This window comes from Manacus candei, unplaced genomic scaffold (assembly GCF_025592945.1).
Source record: "Manacus candei isolate 608988 ecotype Guabito, Panama unplaced genomic scaffold, ASM2559294v1 h1tg000008l, whole genome shotgun sequence".
Taxonomy (NCBI): domain Eukaryota; kingdom Metazoa; phylum Chordata; class Aves; order Passeriformes; family Pipridae; genus Manacus; species Manacus candei.
The window spans coordinates 4,826,905-4,843,797 of record NW_026138056.1 but is presented as its reverse complement, the minus strand read 5'-3'; the positions used below and the strand labels follow the sequence as shown (position 1 = coordinate 4,843,797).

At 40.4% G+C, this 16,893-nt stretch overlaps 1 protein-coding gene across 4 annotated transcripts in view; it reads right to left on the bottom strand.

The window, feature by feature from the left end:
• Positions 1–231: 231 nt before the first annotated feature.
• SPIRE1 (spire type actin nucleation factor 1) overlaps positions 232–16,893 on the bottom strand; it is a 124,310-nt gene continuing 107,648 nt past the window's right edge. The window contains exons 10-17 of one of the 4 annotated variants that reach the window (XM_051773358.1): positions 14,143–14,233; positions 13,147–13,289; positions 10,342–10,515; positions 6,834–6,971; positions 5,824–5,894; positions 5,063–5,090; positions 4,844–4,974; positions 232–4,053 (exon numbers count right to left, since the gene is read on the bottom strand). In XM_051773358.1, coding sequence (XP_051629318.1) covers positions 3,801–4,053; positions 4,844–4,974; positions 5,063–5,090; positions 5,824–5,894; positions 6,834–6,971; positions 10,342–10,515; positions 13,147–13,289; positions 14,143–14,233 — 1,029 coding nt within the window. In that variant the 3' untranslated portion in view covers positions 232–3,800. The remainder of the gene's footprint in view (positions 4,054–4,843; positions 4,975–5,062; positions 5,091–5,823; positions 5,895–6,833; positions 6,972–10,341; positions 10,516–13,146; positions 13,290–14,142; positions 14,234–16,893) is intronic. The other 3 variants (XM_051773368.1, XM_051773386.1, XM_051773377.1) reach the window with 3 other exon arrangements.

Here is a 16,893-nt window from a genome sequence, read left to right as displayed (position 1 = left end):
AATCACATCACTGGGGTTACACAAGCAGTTTTATTGCTATTCTAAGGGTACTTGACATGTTTCCATCCCTTCATGCAGCCCAGCCAGTGTTCAGCTGTTATGCAATCATTTTCATTAACAATTCTTTGCCAAAAGAAACATGACATTTTACAAAATTATAAAAGCGCGAAAAAGAGAGAGACAGAACCTTTAAATCAGCTTCCACGTGAATAATTAACACAGACAAAGGTTATAATGGAAAGGCATTTTATTTTCACCAGGTAACACTCCTCCATGTATAAAGGAAGTAATGGGGAAAGAGAAAAAAACACAACCTCCCAAAACACTACTGTCACCATGAACACTTGAAAGATCAGGTCTGAGAGCTGCAGCAAAGGCCTGCTCACGTCCTCCATCGCCTCCGTGAGGCAGAGCTGGTTTTGCATTCCCCACAACCAGGGGGACAAAACAAGACTGATGCTGCCAGAGGCATTTTTAGCTCCTTGGGTCTCCTATGACGTATTTAAACAAACCTTGGGCATACTAATAAAGCTAAAAAAATGAAAATAATTTAAAAATTCATGGAAGGGAGCTCACTGTGCTAGTTCTGCATTCGTTTCAGCAGTGATTCACTCCAGGATGCCTCTTGAGTGCAAACTGCATTAGGGGGCTGAAAGCATCAACTCTAATAAAAGATAACAGCCAACACACATATAAATAAGACTCGTTTCCTTTTTTAAAACAACATAGGAAAGTCAATTCCCACTGCATGATTGATGGAGATTTCCTAAATATTAATAAATATATTACAGATATTTACAAGCTTCTGTTTTCATCCTCTGATGCTACTGTGAAGTTCAGACCGTAAGTAGGACATGCTGGGCAGCACCGCGGGGTGTGCAGGCAAATGGCTGCAGTAGATTTGGGATGCTCGCGCAAGCAGCGAGATGGAAAGCTAAAAATAGCCCACTCCGCAGAGCCAGGCAACCAGGGAGCTGAGCTCCTTCAGGCTTTGTGTGACAAACCAACCCCCCGCTTTTCCTTTTGCGGAATGAAATGCCGGGATAATGCGGGCAATTGTGCCAGGGAGGAAGGGATGGGAGGCAAGGGGAGAGGCAGCCCTCCACACCATGTTTTCTGGAGTCTGCCACAGAGTCTGTCAGCAGCCTGGAGGGTTTTTTCCAGGGAAAAAGGGAGGTTATCCAGGCATGGCAGCGCTGTGTGAGCAACAGGGAGCAGTTTGTACAACCACTGCGTTGTGGTTCAGTGTCTGTGCCCTGCCCAGCATAGCTGAGCCCAGCCTGAGCCAAGGACTGCTGGGCAGCCCGGAAAGGCACAATTGCAAGGCTCTGCTGCTGCCCCAGAGCCACCCCTGAACACTGCCAAGGTGGAGGGGGGCACAGGCATGAAGGACTCATTTCCCTTTGCACACTCAGGATTTACTTAGTCCTTCATCTTGCCTGCTCTACAACATCCTAAATTCCTCTCAAAGAGGAAGATAAACATGCTGGATACTCTGCACCTCAGTGGCTTGAGGACAGCAGAGAAGAGGACTGCGAGCAGAGGTCTGAGTGACGGTGGCCAGAGGATTTCCATGAGAAAATTATGACAACAACAGCATAGATGCAAAGGGAGATTTCCTGCATTTCTTTCAGTCTAGTTTCCCTGATGCACTGTGCAGCCAACACACTGCCTGGTTTTGGCACAGAAACAAGAAAAAGTGCTGATGTGACTGAAGACAGGAGACCCTTCAAGCAACAGCAGAACCTTTCCCATCAGCCCGTCTCTGCTGCTCACTTTCTGCAATCCTACATACTTATCTCATGCCAGTACTTTAGGTGCTTTAACATGCAAGACATTTTTCCAGAGGTATCCCGAGGAGAGGGCCATGACACCTGACTTTACATGGGACAGCTGTGAGGGAGAGTTAGCACTGAGCCCTGCTTTTCCTGTTTGCATTGGTTCAGAAAAAATTAGAAACTATTCCAATAAGCCCTGCATATGCAAAAATTCTCATTTTCCAAGGGGGTGTTTAACGAAAAATAGGGATGGAAGAGTCCCTGGGAAGGTTTACAGAGCATGTGCTTTTCAAATCAGCTTAGAAGAGATGACATGGCCGGCTGCTCCTAAGGCTGCAATGGGACATGCACAGAGACTCCGAAGGGGAAGCCTTGCTCCCCTGGGCAGCAGGAGGCTCCCGCAGTGAGGCAGCAGCCCAGCTACCACACTGGAGCCGACCAGCCTTGGTGCCTCCCAACCTCAGCACTGTGCCTCGCCAGGGCTGGAGGGGCAGTCTGCCTCTTGGGCTTTGTGGACAGGGGAATCTGTTTTGATCAATATATTTTTAAAATCATGTTATAGAAATATAGTCCCAGCTACTTTGGAGCAGTTCTGAGGTATCTCTCATTAATCTGAAGTATAGAAATGTTAATAAATAGATCTGACACTTTGCTGCTATGTCATTCTATAATACACTGCTATATAGATATTAAATATGCCCCAGGGTATTAAAAATTTATGAAAAAGTTACAGTAGTTGATTTTCAAGTATCAATAACTTGGCTATGTTAGCTTGTTTTAAATACCAAAAAGCTCTGGCCCCAAATTATTGACTAAACCCTGGCTATGCATGAATTAAAAACAAAAAAAGTAATTTGAATATAAAAAAAAAGTACAAAAAAGCACAAGATGTCAGTTGATGTAACATCGTTGGAACTTCTAAACAACTAGTCTAGCACGGTTTTGTGAGTGAATTAGAAAGGGGAAAAGAATGAAAAAGAAAAGATTAAAGGAAAAAAGAGGTCGCTCCCAATCTGAGACAGCACTGTCCCAAATTTCAGCAGAACATGAATTTTTACAGCCAAGTTATAAACCCCAGAAAAAATGGGGTTACTAGTGGATATGCTGTCAGACAGAACTATAGCAGTATCCGTGTGCTCCATTATAATACAAATTTACACCTTACTCACTGTTTTCTCTGAGTAACCACAAGAACAACTTTACAGGTATTCAGTTAAAATTAGAAGCCTCCCTTATTTCCTGTCCTCCTCATAAACTGTACAACTCTCTCTACTACTAAAATTCACTGCTACTAGTAGTCATTATCATACATTCAAGATAGAAAGTAAACTACTAAAACCTGCTCAGGAGACACTTAGAAGTACACTAAGGCTTAAAAAGTTACAGCAGCTCGGGGGTATGGCCAACCACACAGGTGAAGAGCTTTGTCGCCTGCTTTGCCCCAGGACACAGACACTGTAGAGCCCTGTGCTGAACCCTGATCTCAGAGCAACTGAAACGGTTCCAAGGAAGATGGTTTTACCCAGAGCCGCTCACACTCGGTGTCTGGTGTGCGATACAACCCTCTGCTGTTTCAGCTGGGACGTGAGCACAACGAGGGTGGTAGCGCCCGTATGACTTACTGTTTGCTACTGTGCTAACACTGACACTTGGTTAGGTTTGGTTCCCCACTGAACACACGTTTTCATCTCATCTCCTGAAAAATGATTCAAAGCATGGTTAAAAAAAGATTGAAAGCAAGAAAAGGCTTTCTAGTTTCGACGCACACGTACAAAAGAGGCAACAATTTCAAACTATTGATTTTCTTCCAGTGCGAGCAGCTGACCCATTGCATCATTCTGCACAGATCTAAACATAGCGTCCTGTGTCTCCGGGAACCGCTGGAGTAGGAAATCCTGTGACCTAATGCAAATCCAAGCCAGCCGAGTGAAACGAAGCAAGGGAATTGATAATCCATTTTCAGTGACCTTGCCCATGGATGATGACCTCATGAAGACAAAAGCAAAGAAAAAGGCACACGGCTCAGATCTCATTGATAGTCCTTTCGGAGGGGCAGTAGTCGGAGGTTCCCGGGGATGACATGTAGAAGGACTGCGTTTTCCTTTTTAATCTGGCTCGCTTGTTGGCCAGAGATAGGCTGCGCCGGCTTGAACTGATGATTTCTGAAATAAACTTCTTGCAGTCCACGCAAACCTCCATTGTGCTCCAGTCCTCCATTAATTCTTTGGGAAACTCTTCATGTGACTTATCCACAGACTTGGACCTTGAGGTCAACCTGAAAGGCAAAAGAGCAGCATCTGTCATTTTATTCATTTTAGCACATCAGAAAGGTCTGGATTTAAATTTTCCTTTCTTCTGTCCCAAAAATGACACCAGGAGACCAAATACTGGAGAGGACAGCTTCTGCCTGAATTGGCAACACTGCAGGGCATGTGTACTGTTTACAGTCTGTCAAAACCAACTTTACTAATAACTAAAAACACATGATGTTTTTGGCTAATCTACACAGCATCTTAGCAGTAGTGATTAATGCAGAGGGTTTGTCCATTAGGTTCCCTCAAAAAGAAGCATTTCTTTCATATTTAATTTCTTGGATTAGCTTTGACAACCATCTGTGTATAAGACATAAAACCAACAGATAATTTGATAATATCAAAGTGAAAAAAATTGTGAAAATTTGAATTAGAAAAATTAGAAAAAACGTAAATCTGTGCACAAGACATCACTGAATTCCCATTCAGTGTGTGATTCTAGCCTGAGAGATTTATCTCCTTCACACCACACGTTAAGGATATTTTTGCAGAGGTACTACAGAAATACAGTTGTCCCAGACTCATAATATTTTTCAACTGTAACGTGAAAAACGTTTAAGAAGACACTGTTAGTGTTGCTATTTCTGTAAATTAAAGCAAGAAGTAGAAGACACCTGGCTTTTCAGGCTTCAGAAGAGTTACTACAAGCATTAGAGACATTGACAACTACCAAACAGGTAGACAGCATCTTAACGATTGATAACCTCGTACGGAATTCGCAACAGACACAAGTGAGCTCGGGTTGTTTCTCACCTGCTCCGCAGCGAATGGTGGTGACTGGTAGAGGGCTTCTCTGGCCTCATAAAGCTTTCTCCTCTTTGCAAGGTTGAAGGTCCCAGTGAGAAGATGGGGAGAGTAGAGTATGGCTTTGATGGCAACCGCATCTGTTGAAAACAGCAGAAGGAACATGCGGCATCATTACAAAGATTGCAGCTTTTTAGAAAGGCTCTAACCGCAAGTTCACTTACTTACTTTTTTGCAACACTGTGAGCATACAGGCCTGTGTAAGAAAGAAAGAGCATGAGTCAATCCACTAGGAAAAATAGAGATAAGAGATAAATGTTTTCAGGAGTTAAAATCCTCCCCCATCCTCCCCTTAAACAAACATTTTCATTTTTAAGGCTTCTTCGACATAATAACTTCAAATCAGAACATGAAGCCAAAAGAAGGAAGAAACACTAAACAGGAAATACAGTTAAATTAAAAAATAAATTTTTAAAAAAAGAAAATAAGCTGTTTTTCCTCTAAAGAAACCTCCTTTGGTAAGTGAGACACTAACTCAGTGGCTACATAGATCTCCTGACTTATTGTCTCACTGTTCAACTAAAAATCTACAATTTTGCCTGCAAATGACTCCTTCTCCCTTTCCCCCATCCCAATACTTAAAAAAATAACTCAGAAGGTAAATTGCCTTGAAATGTTTTCCCCAACAACAGAGGCTGTGGAACTGTTGACTGGGGAGTCTGAGTAAATTCCAACTTCTTTCCCATAAGCATAAAAAACAAATGAGTGTTTCCCTCACTTTCAGTCAAAAGTTTCAGTCCAAGGAAGCAATTCTGTCACTTAGTAAAGAAATATTTTTTGCACAGTTTTGGATTTTTTTAACATAGACTGTTACAGAAATAAACCCAATCAACAGTAGACAGCAGAAATTTTTGAGGGTTTCTAATGCATAAACCAATAATTTTCCCTCTGAAATGGTACCCCTTTATTAACACATATTAAATATTTACCTCTTACAGAACTGACAAGTGTAAGACCAGGTAAAGAAAGAAAACCTTCTTGTTCGACAGCAAAAGCAGAGCTGAAAGAAGAACAGAGGAATCCACAATGTTAGGCGAAGTCACACACAGTGATGACTTCATGTACCAGTTGCTGTCAGCAAGATCACAGTTGTACTACTACATCCAGTTCTGGGGTTCATACTTCTAAGATGATATTGAAAAGAAGGTCCAGAATTTTATTTTCATATATTTATGAACGGGTAAATTAATTAAACCATCAACTTACTTTGAGATTTGATAAAAGTTCATTACTAAGCTTTATATATCATGACAATAGGCAACAGCTGAATCTAAGATTCTTGTTCCTCTGCCTTGAATGTATTAAATTTTTAAAAGAAATCTGCATACTAGAGACAGGTAGGCCTGTAGGTAAAATACACAGTGAAGTAAAAATACACTTGCTGGAGGTGTTAAAGAAGCACAAGTCAAAAGTGGGGGAAAAGGGTGCTGCTTCCACTGGTAAGTACCAATTTGCAGTTTACAGAAAAAAATGCCTTAGTGAATAGGTCTCTAATATTAAACTTCCTTCTGGGGGTCACATGTTGTCTGACTTCTCTGAAGGCTTTTATTTCCTCTATGCTTAATAGCAAGGATTCATATATGAAGAACTTGCAGTTCCCTACTGCTATCTGTAACCAATCCCGCAGAAGGTATGGGGACAGAAATCACTTCAGTCAATGAAGTTTTAAATGGACACATACAGATACACTGTGATAATTGCAAATGCTACTGCATTTTTATAGACAATCTAAACAAACAAAGTATTTCCATGAAAAGTTTTCATGTTTCTGCACATACTTCAAGGCAGCTGACCCATGTGTTATATATTTAGGGGGAGTTTTGGATAACTCTTCTTTCTCTCCAATACAGGATAAGAAACAAATGTGTAAATGGGAAGCTTGTGCAACTGCAACTGTGCTCCTCAGTAACCTTTGGAGCCTCCACAGACTCAGCCCTACCTTTCCTTTCTTGAGAGCAGTGTAGACATCTTTATATTGCTGGTACTTTTCCAGCTCTGCCTTCACCAGCACCTGACGGATGTGCATGACCTCCTCCACTGTCAGAGCCAGACATTCCACTGGGTAACAGAACTCCTCCTGGAAGCCAAAAACCCCATATTATTTCAAAGACAAACAGCTTCTTCCAGACGCCAACCTAGACAACCAGCCACCTGGTTAGTAACTCCAGAAACAGGGGGTTTCTCCCTTCAAACTGGAATAGCACTGGCTCTTTCACGGGCATCACGTGACTACCAAACCATTGGAAGTGCGTAGGTGGTATTATGTTCAACCTTCACAACAATGACAGTTTGCTTAATCTTTCCTCCTCAAACCACTTGATCCTTCTCTCCATTTGTCTTTTATTACAAAGATTTGTTTCCAACCAATCAACAATCAGATTTATAATTTGAAAGGGAAAAGGTAGTATGACAGATGGCATTATTTTATGCATATTGTTTGAAGTAAACATAAAATAATTTCTCTGAGACTTTGTGATGCCCGGAATGGCCAAGAAAAGTTGTTAGTAGCCCATTCTAGCAGAAATTTTTATTCAGTGGTACCACATCTTGGTGCTCACATTATCAGAATTCCACCAAGACTACAAAAAGTTACATCAGTTCCGGCAGAAAAGTTCTCCTCTCTGGCCCGGAAAGTGACAGCAGCAATTTAAGCTTAAGAAAATATTCTTCCAATATCAAGCAGGTGAACTGGTTATCCAATGTTGCATTATTAATGGCAGAAACTCAAATAGAGACTAACAACACAACCTTCCACTTACAAAATTTTGCATTTATTCTGTATTAGAGCATTTAGGAGAATATTGAGTGGAGAACTCCTGAATTTGGTACCAGGGAATAAAAAGCACCAACCCAATTTGTAATCTAGCCCAGTAGTTGATTATACATTTCCAAGAGAAAGACAGAAACCTCTGTGGGAACTCCCATTGCTTTATGCTTAGTGAACCTTTTCAAGTCAGCCCAGAGGGGCTACTGTGTGGTAATGACAATGACATGCAATGCTCTCTGAATAAATGAAGGAAATTTCTCTTGTAAATACAAAGACATGGCTGACAGTTTGGAGATCTCGTTTACAAATTGAAGTGATGAATCGGATTAGTACAGAAATGCTCCATTTCCATGTACTCAGAGGTCTGTTCTGTCTTTCCATCAGATTAAAAAGAAAATCTTTCTATGTTGCAGACCTGGCAAACATTAGCATTTAGGAACCACCACATTTTTAAAAACTTGTTGTCTTACCCATCTAGAAAGGGAACACAAAGAAACTTCACTCTGTTTAAGGTACCCCAAGAAAGACTAGAATTGAGTTAACTTTGTTAGATTTGCCATCTAAAACTTTGGGGGGTATGGAACACTAGTTTTCTGGAAAGAACAAACTATGTCAAAAGCAGTTGCAATTTGCTCTGAGGTGTAAAACTGCCCAGCCAAAACAAAGTAACTTCTGTTCCTTATGAACAACTTTACAGCTAACTAGCAGCTCTCAGCATTTAGTTCTGGGTTCTTCCCATAGCAACTGTCTTGCTATGGAGAAGGCACGGCTGAAGGCTGGGGCGAGACGGGAGAGGAAGTGGGTGGGAAAGCGGGATGCATACAATGCCAGCAAACCCCCTCGATTCTATATCGTGGGAGACTGGGAAAAACTATCCGAGGTGAATGAGGCTGACTGCATGCTTGTAATCAATCAGAGCTTTAAGTCCTTTAGAAATACATTTCTTACTTGAAGCTCTTCCTATCCCCTCATGAAAGCCCATTCCTTTACTTTACAGAACGATGACAGCAGGGAATATTGGTCCTTTGAAGAAAGTCTGTGGATCTGCTATAGGTGTAGAGCACGTACTAGGGGAATAGTGTGGGCCCGTCGTTGTACTAATCGAAAATGAGTATCATTAAAATAGGAATAGCCAGCAGGCAACAGGGGAAACAGAAAATGTTCACATGTTTAAATGCTAATGTTTTAATTCCAGAGGTTACACAAGGACAACAAAATGTTAATGCAACATTAAATGAAAGATAAATACTCTGCCGATTTCAGAAAACTGCTTGAGGTTTTTTGTCCCTTTTCAGAATAGAAATAAGTACACCAGAAAATATTTTGTTTCTACACTACCTCTAAGGCATTGAAATTAATTAAAATTATGCTAAGCACTGGCTAAACTTCATTGAACAATGATGCTTTGGAGTTATTGCTCAAACTTCCAACAATAATATGCACTCAAATTAGGCAGGTCCAAATGAGAGCACTCTCTACAATACTTGCATACAACAGAACACAGTAAAGACAAAATATGGTTTGAATGGTCTCAATTTTCTGGAATAAAACTCCATTTTCATTTTACTATTAAAGACAAGTCCATATGCTTACTTTAAAAGGGGAAAAAATATTACTTAAAAATACTGTTTTGAACTTGAAGTTTCCATGATCATCTTGAGAATTGGCTTAACACTAACTGCGCAATCACCTTAGAAACACTGTAATAGTTTAAGGTGTATATGTGTAATTTCTTTTGCTCTGGAAAAGCAGGTAGTAAGAATTGCATATCCGTAATATGACATAAAGTGCTTTGTAGGCCATTCTCAGCATACACACATCTAATAGGTCCTTATGACTAACACATTTTTACTCTAATGTATTCCTTGTAAAACTTCTCACTAAAGGATGTCACTAGACATTCAAATGAGCAGCATATTATTAAATTGCAAAATGAACAAGTGTCAGATTTGCCTCTAAATTCTGCAATTCACAATTAGTCAAGCACTCTAAACTCTTGTTCCTTTAAAAGTTTCTAGAAGGTCAGTTGGGTATCTCAACAATAAACCCTTCTGCAAGAAGTTTCACCCTTCCACTTAGTGGCTGGGACAAGAAAAAGAAGGAAAAATTAAATTATTCATGTTCAATTCTACATCGGGGTAAGGAAAAATTAAATTACTCATGTTCAGTTCTACATAGGGGTAAATGAATTAGTTTTCAGTGGATTTGCCTTCTCTGGTACATGACTCTGAATTATTCTGCAAGTTCTGATACGTAGGTGTGCTGAAGACCAAAACAATATGTAGGTGTTTTCAAGCAAAGCAGATTGCAAATGCCCTTCCATTCTACATAGTGGATCTTGGTAGAAACATAAAACCTAATTCTTTTCAGTATAGTCCATGGATTACAATAGTTTTGCTCGATTTTTGCTGTAGGATCTTCACGTGCTGTAATATCTAAGGTATGTCCCACTGATAATCTTGTGATGTTGCATTTTTAGTTTGCTGTCCTTTCAGAACTGATTTCTTTTCCCCGTGAGGTGATTGAAGACACACAGATATCCTACACACATTTAAATCAATGTCAATCAAGTGCAGTGTCCCAGCCTGAGCTGTAATTCTTGCCACAGCTGAGGAAGTGCTCCCCTAGCAGGGAACATGCTGGTGAAGGTGATTTCCAAAGCCAGCAAAAAGAGGCAAACCTTTGCGGATTTCCACCTGCTGGCAAAAGCTCTCTCACAGAGATAGTACATAGCCCCTGCCACCCCACACATGGCTGCTTCAACCGGATGAGAGCTGAGCAGAGAAGCTGCTTGCATAGTTGAAAAAAGTGGTCTGAAAGTCATCCTTGGAAATAAACTGGTTATCCTAGGAACCTGAACAATAGATAGGAAGCAGAGAAGCGAATGCTGTGTATAAATGAAACCATTAGCTTTGGTCCTCTGGGTCATGTAAAAAAATAATGATGATAATAATAATTAAAAAAGCAAACAGACTACAAAGGCATCCATATGTACATCTCCAGACACTGACTTCATCTCACTGATTAAGCTCCAAGTCAGCTCACTACAGTAAGCACACCACCAGGACTGCCCCCCCAAAATCACTGAGCCACTCTGCTTTTCCATGTAGCACTGATAGGGTGACACATCAAAAGGACTATGTTTGGCGCTTTTCCAAGCTTGTTTCCCCTCCCCACCTACTTAGGCCTAACTGCCTCTATCTGATGAGATGCCAGTTCACAAAACCATCGTTAGTATGCAAGACAGACCAGTTTCTTGCTAATCCTGCTAAGAGACTGTAGCAACCCCCTGACTGGTTTCACTGGCATCGAGGGCTATTTATTGACGAGGCCTCCTTCACCTTGGAGAGAAACCGAGGTCACAGGAGCTGGTGATAAGAAATGAAATTCCATCAATCCTGAAGGAAGGGATCAAGAAGTGTGATGTCAAATAAAAAATAAATAGTATTCTGCACTCATTGAGAAGCATTCACTCCTGGAAGGGCAATTTTACACATGCAACATCTGGCACAGCCACTGGAAGGTTGGCATCCCTCCGGGGAAGGAGAGAGTTGCAGAAAGCTGAAGCTTTCTGGAACTGGGCCAGTGCCAGCATATCAGAACTCATCTATCAAAAAGAAAAACAAGAGTATTGTGGGAGTTGTCTGTCACACCCTAGAGGGCACTATCGTCAAGCTAAAGAATTAGGTCTCTAGGCATCAAATAAAATAGGTTCTTACTAATGGAACGTCATTTCACTACTATCTTTCCTTCTTTCTCACTTCAAAGCTAAAACCAAGCTAGGTGACAATTCTCTGAAGATTTTAAAAAAAAAAAAAATCCAACTAAAAAAATGACCAAAACAAACAAACAAACCCCCCCCAAACACAAAAGAAACTAATAAAACCCTTCCCCCATCTGATCCCACATTAGCCTGACTTATCTCATGGCTTTTTCTCCCTTTTCCTTTAGTATTTTTCAAGGGGAATGGAATAACTCAATTAGATTTTCTGCAATGGTTTTATTTTGTATGTATTTTTCTAGGCATATGTCAGTGAACAGACTGACAGAGTATGCACATGGTCAGAAAGATCCTGGTGAGAAGTTGGTTGACCTATTTAAAATACCAGCCTCATCTGAGATTTTTAAGTTGGATGATCCTCTCAAATACACAAGATTAATATTACGATGTAACATAGATACACTAAAAGTAGGATGGAGCAAATGTCTCAGTATAGCATATAATGCTTTCTGAACCCCTCCTCTCTTTAAACTACTTGTCTGTGAGTAACTCTAGGCCTACCAGAAAATAAAGCTTGGGTTTCCACATACAGTGAGTGGCCAGTAGGAAAGCCATTTTATGTGATAGTGTTTTCAAAGGCATGTTTGAAGGAGCCCTCCAGCTTGATTCTGCTGCAATATGTTCTGCTCCAAGTTCACTTTGGCAGAAGATGTCTACTTGTGTTGTGCATTTATCAACATGTTACTACCTGACCTTCAGCAGGAATGAGGAACTACATTCTACCTGGAAGGATGTAATCAAATCCAGTAGACTCTCTGAAAAGGGAAAGGACTTCATGGGAATATTTGGAGATATTTTTCTTGTTACTGATCAACTTTATCATGTAATAGGTTTGGATCCTGGCCATCATCTCTTGGGCCAACAAAAATGCTCTTCAAAGCCCGTTAATACCACTGCACTACAAGACTGGGTAAGTGAATATTACCTTCCTTTCAAAACTAGGATGTGTTTATCAATTTTCCTATTCACCAGCACCTCATGGGGCATACTTTGAAACCCTGCTGGTAGGAAAAGAGACAAGGAACATATCCTACATGAAATCACAAAGCACTAATCAGTATGTCAGCATAAATGAACCAGGATTTCATACCCTTTGCTGTTTGTACTCTGTTGGAAAACAGTTCTCAATTAAAGCTAATTGATCAAATGCACTGTACTTTCTTTTCAAGCACAGGTTTTTGCCTCAGTAACTTCAACAAAGCAACACAGACAAACCTTGATTTGGACTACTGAAAGAGTTTTCATATATATAAACATTACCATGCAAATTCTTAAGGTGGGAAGAAAAGAAACCATTCCATTCATTCAGTCATTAACAGCAATACTTCCAACAACTAAAAAAATTCTCCCAAATCCCAAAATAGATCCACTGCTTTTGAATTGTCACTATTCAAGTGGAAAATCAGTAAGGTGAAGTTCATTTGTTTTGGTAACATTCTGAAACAAAATCAAGACACGTGGCTTTACCCGGAGTCCTAATCAAAGTGCAAATGTTTTCTGAGGCACCTGTACCTGGGGTTTTGGATAAATATGCTAGAGAGACAAAGTTCATATCTTGATTTCAAAATGTCTTTAGTAGCCAAGGGCTGTTTCTGAATTGAATTTTCTTTGAGTCAAGCTCTAATCACACTGAAGCCACGTTTTAATTTTCATTATACTCTTAGCATGCCTCTTTTTCTCTCTCCTACCACCCCCTCCACTTACAAGTGACCTGGAGCTCTGTTTTGAAGGGGGTAGGAACTGTCTCACATTGGTTGGTGTTTCCTTTTCAATGGAGTGTCGTCTCTGAGGTGGCTGCCGTCTCTCAGGCTGTGGCGTAGACGAAATGGGCAAGAACTTCGGAGGCACTAAGGATTCAAACAGCATAAAAAAGTTAGTTCTTGTAAGGGAGACTGTTAGTTAACATTGCTCAGTATTAATTCAGCCACTGATTTGCTAGAATTCCTACTACTGGTAGCTGAAGTTACACATCCATACTCAGAGCTCATACTCAGAGACAGGTATCCCATTCATCACATCTTCCAGACTGAGAGAATAGGAATACTCACAAAACTAGCAAATAAGACACACTACTGTCCAGTTCCCATGGTGTTTCAGGATATTGGCTTATTCTACTTATTTCACCATCATGCACAGAAAATACATGCACGGATTGCAGGTTTCGTTACAAAACCTTTCCAGTGAAACTGAAACACTTTGAAACAAATGAAAAATACTGTTACACAGTAAAGGCTACAATAACTGTCTTTGAAAGAAAAAAAGACCAGATGTTCTCTGGTCTGTAAATAGTAATACCCATGATTGCTGTATGTCTTTCAAACAAGTACATTCACTGCCATGGTGACAGACAGGCAAGAAACTTCTGAATTTGCCCCAGGTTAGAACATGTTTTTGCAGCAACAAATTATTTTATGAGATGAGCAGAGCGAACCTATCCCTCCATTCACTTCTGACTACTGTTTTACATGGAGTATGAAACCTTCTCCTTCACAAAGAGGTCCACACATAGTGGGGAGTAATGGCTTCCAATTGTTTATCACATTTGACCCATTCAGCACGTTCTAGGGTTCAGCTTCAGAGGATTATTCCATTAAAAACGCTCAGCTTTAGCCTTCTATAAAAGTTTCAGATGAAGTTCACAGCACAGAAGACAACAGAAGTGTGTAAAAGCAGCCACTGGGCTCTCTCACAATAACTTACTCTTCCTGCTGCTGGTGCCTTCTTGAGAGGGGTCTTCCACTTGTGAGGGGGAGATGCTGCTGCTACTTCCTGACTTGTGCACTGATTCCTCCTGTTTGGCAAGAGGAAAAGAAACAGAATTCCTCAGGGACTGTTTTTAGTTCTTTTACTATCTCTTAGTACACAGAAACTGTAAGCTATCACAGATATTTTGCACCATTCAATCACTCAAAGCCCTAGAAGTCCTGAGAAAAATATTGACTGTACAGTACTGAGCAAATGGAAACTTTATTTCTTGCACTAACAAGGAATCAGCATTTAGATTTCTCTAGTCACCGAAGGAATGAGAGCCACTCACATAAGTGACTCAGGTAAAGAGAAGCTAATCTGATTTGCACTGCACTGTTTCTCTAATTCCCAATCCTGGTGCATTTCTCCTTTCTTCTGTATTTAAAAGAAATCTCATTCACTATACAAGCGTGTTTCTTCACAACAGCCAAATGCAACTCCTGCAAGATGAAGGAAAGTGAAATGGGCTTTGACTAACAACTTTCAACTAGCTAAAGCATTATGCCACCCAAATTATTAAATCCTTTGCTTTCACCTAAAAACTCTGTCTTCAGTTGCCAGACTGAAAGTAAAGATACAGATCATCACAGGAGCCTCCCAAAGAAATAGCACTGAAGGACCAAGTGTGAATGCTCTTTAGCTCCAATGTGAATGCCTTCAACCGATGATGTAAGTTGTCAAGATATACAGATCAAACATGTGACCTGCTCTAAAATCCAGCAGGTGGCTGAACCTCTCTCTCACAGATTTCCTCAGTTAAGTGAGCTGAAAGCAGGAAAACCTCCACTGGCTGAAAGATTGCCTTCTTTGGCAACAGTCAGTCAGACAGAAAAGCTGGCAGGATCACCTCAATGAGCACCATGCATCACAGGACAGAGGCCTCTACAAGTTCCCAGGTATTCCTGGTTTGTCATTTCAAATTACTACTTCTGTGCACAAACATGTGCACTGAAAATGCTATTGTTGCCCTACAATTTCTCAAACATAGAAAGCTTTGTTGAGAATGAAATCTTGTGTAGGAAGTATTTATGAATCATTGTATTTATTTCTTCATATCTATAAAGTAACTGTTGACTATTATGGTAGATTATCTGATATTTTACATTTGAGGTTGGATCAACAAAACATCCAATACTGTGCACTTCTTCATAGAGTGCTAAACAATTAGAATTTTACAGGTACTGAAAAAGCTACAACTTTAAAGGCATCACCCTAAAACATGTAACTATGTTACAGACATGATTTTTGTCCAGATAGATGTAGCTTCATTAGGAAGATATAATTTTTATATCTGTTTTAAAAAATCACTATTAGATTGCTACTTCTCCTAGCCACACAAAGCAAAACAGCACTTCCTGCTCCTTGCCCCTTGGAAACTGGGCGATGTAGAAAAATCAAGGACAGAAAGAAGTAATGATTCATACAGTATTCATCCTTGCCAGTGAATGGGCATAGGGCTGTATCAGACCTTCCCTTTCACCTCTATCTGGCTACACTGAGTGTTGGGATGTAGCCTGCATCACAACACAGTTGAAAGAACAAAGGAGATTCAGGATGAAGAAAATGCGTCTGCATCGTAGCTCATTTGGAGGTCCAAAGCTTAGCAGTGCAGGTATTTCCAGCCTGTAATTTAGGGCATAGTCATAATTTCCCTCCCAGTGAGTAGCTCTAAATAGGTTAAGCCCAGTTGGAACTGCAGTCAAAAAGGTGGCCGAGTCATTTACAGGCAATCAGGACAACACAAACGTTGTTTGTTTGTTCTATGTCACACCCCCTTCATCAGCTTGAAAATTTCACCCTAACTCCCTTCAGTTTATTTTCACTACTTTAGCCCTGTTCCTGAGCCCCAACCAGTATTCTGCTTCAGCATCTTCAACATCTCAATTGCTTCACCGGTTATGTCTGTTGACTCAATCCAGTACAGCATGTTCTCTGTGACAGCTCGATGTTACTGATTTATTTTCAATTTATCTTTTGCTGTATGTTTCAGAGCTTATTCCATACCACTTTGCTTGCCTACACAGTATTCCCTAATCAATAGCCACATTCAGACATCTTGTTTTTCCCTCCTACAAGAATTATTTCACACTTCCCTTTAAATAATTTTCTTTTACTGACTTCTGCTCATTTTTCTGTGTGAAATATCATGCTGCATTAGCTTCAAGGATGCACAGAAGCTGTAAGTTCAAGATCCAACTCTCATTGACAGGTCTTAATATTCCTGAATTCTGCCCAGCTTCATTCATGTTAACAAAACCTCATGTAGCCTCTGTTGTAATCTTAAAGACTGATGAGTGATTTCAGAATGCAAATCTCTTCTGCTTTCAGAACAGATGTATCAAATTACGCACCCACACAAGTCACCCACAGGATAACCCCTAATACAAAGAGGACCAACCTTTCACAGATCAAGAAACTATGCAAAGAGATAAATTTCTCCCCACATATATTTCTTCCCAGCCTTCTTTTCAGCTTAGATGCCTTTGTAACCACCCTGTCAGGAAACCCCTCCTTCCCCATTTACAAGAGAGAAAAACAGTCAGGGAAGACTGCTTTCCCCAGGCTAAAATTATTCTCTGTGAATAAAGCCTGCCTGCATGAGCTTTCCAGACAGCTTAACTTTCAGAAAGGTCCAAACTCAATTAATAATACTACTGGTCCAGAAGACAAAGCTCATTCTTGAGGATGTAATGTTGGTACTTC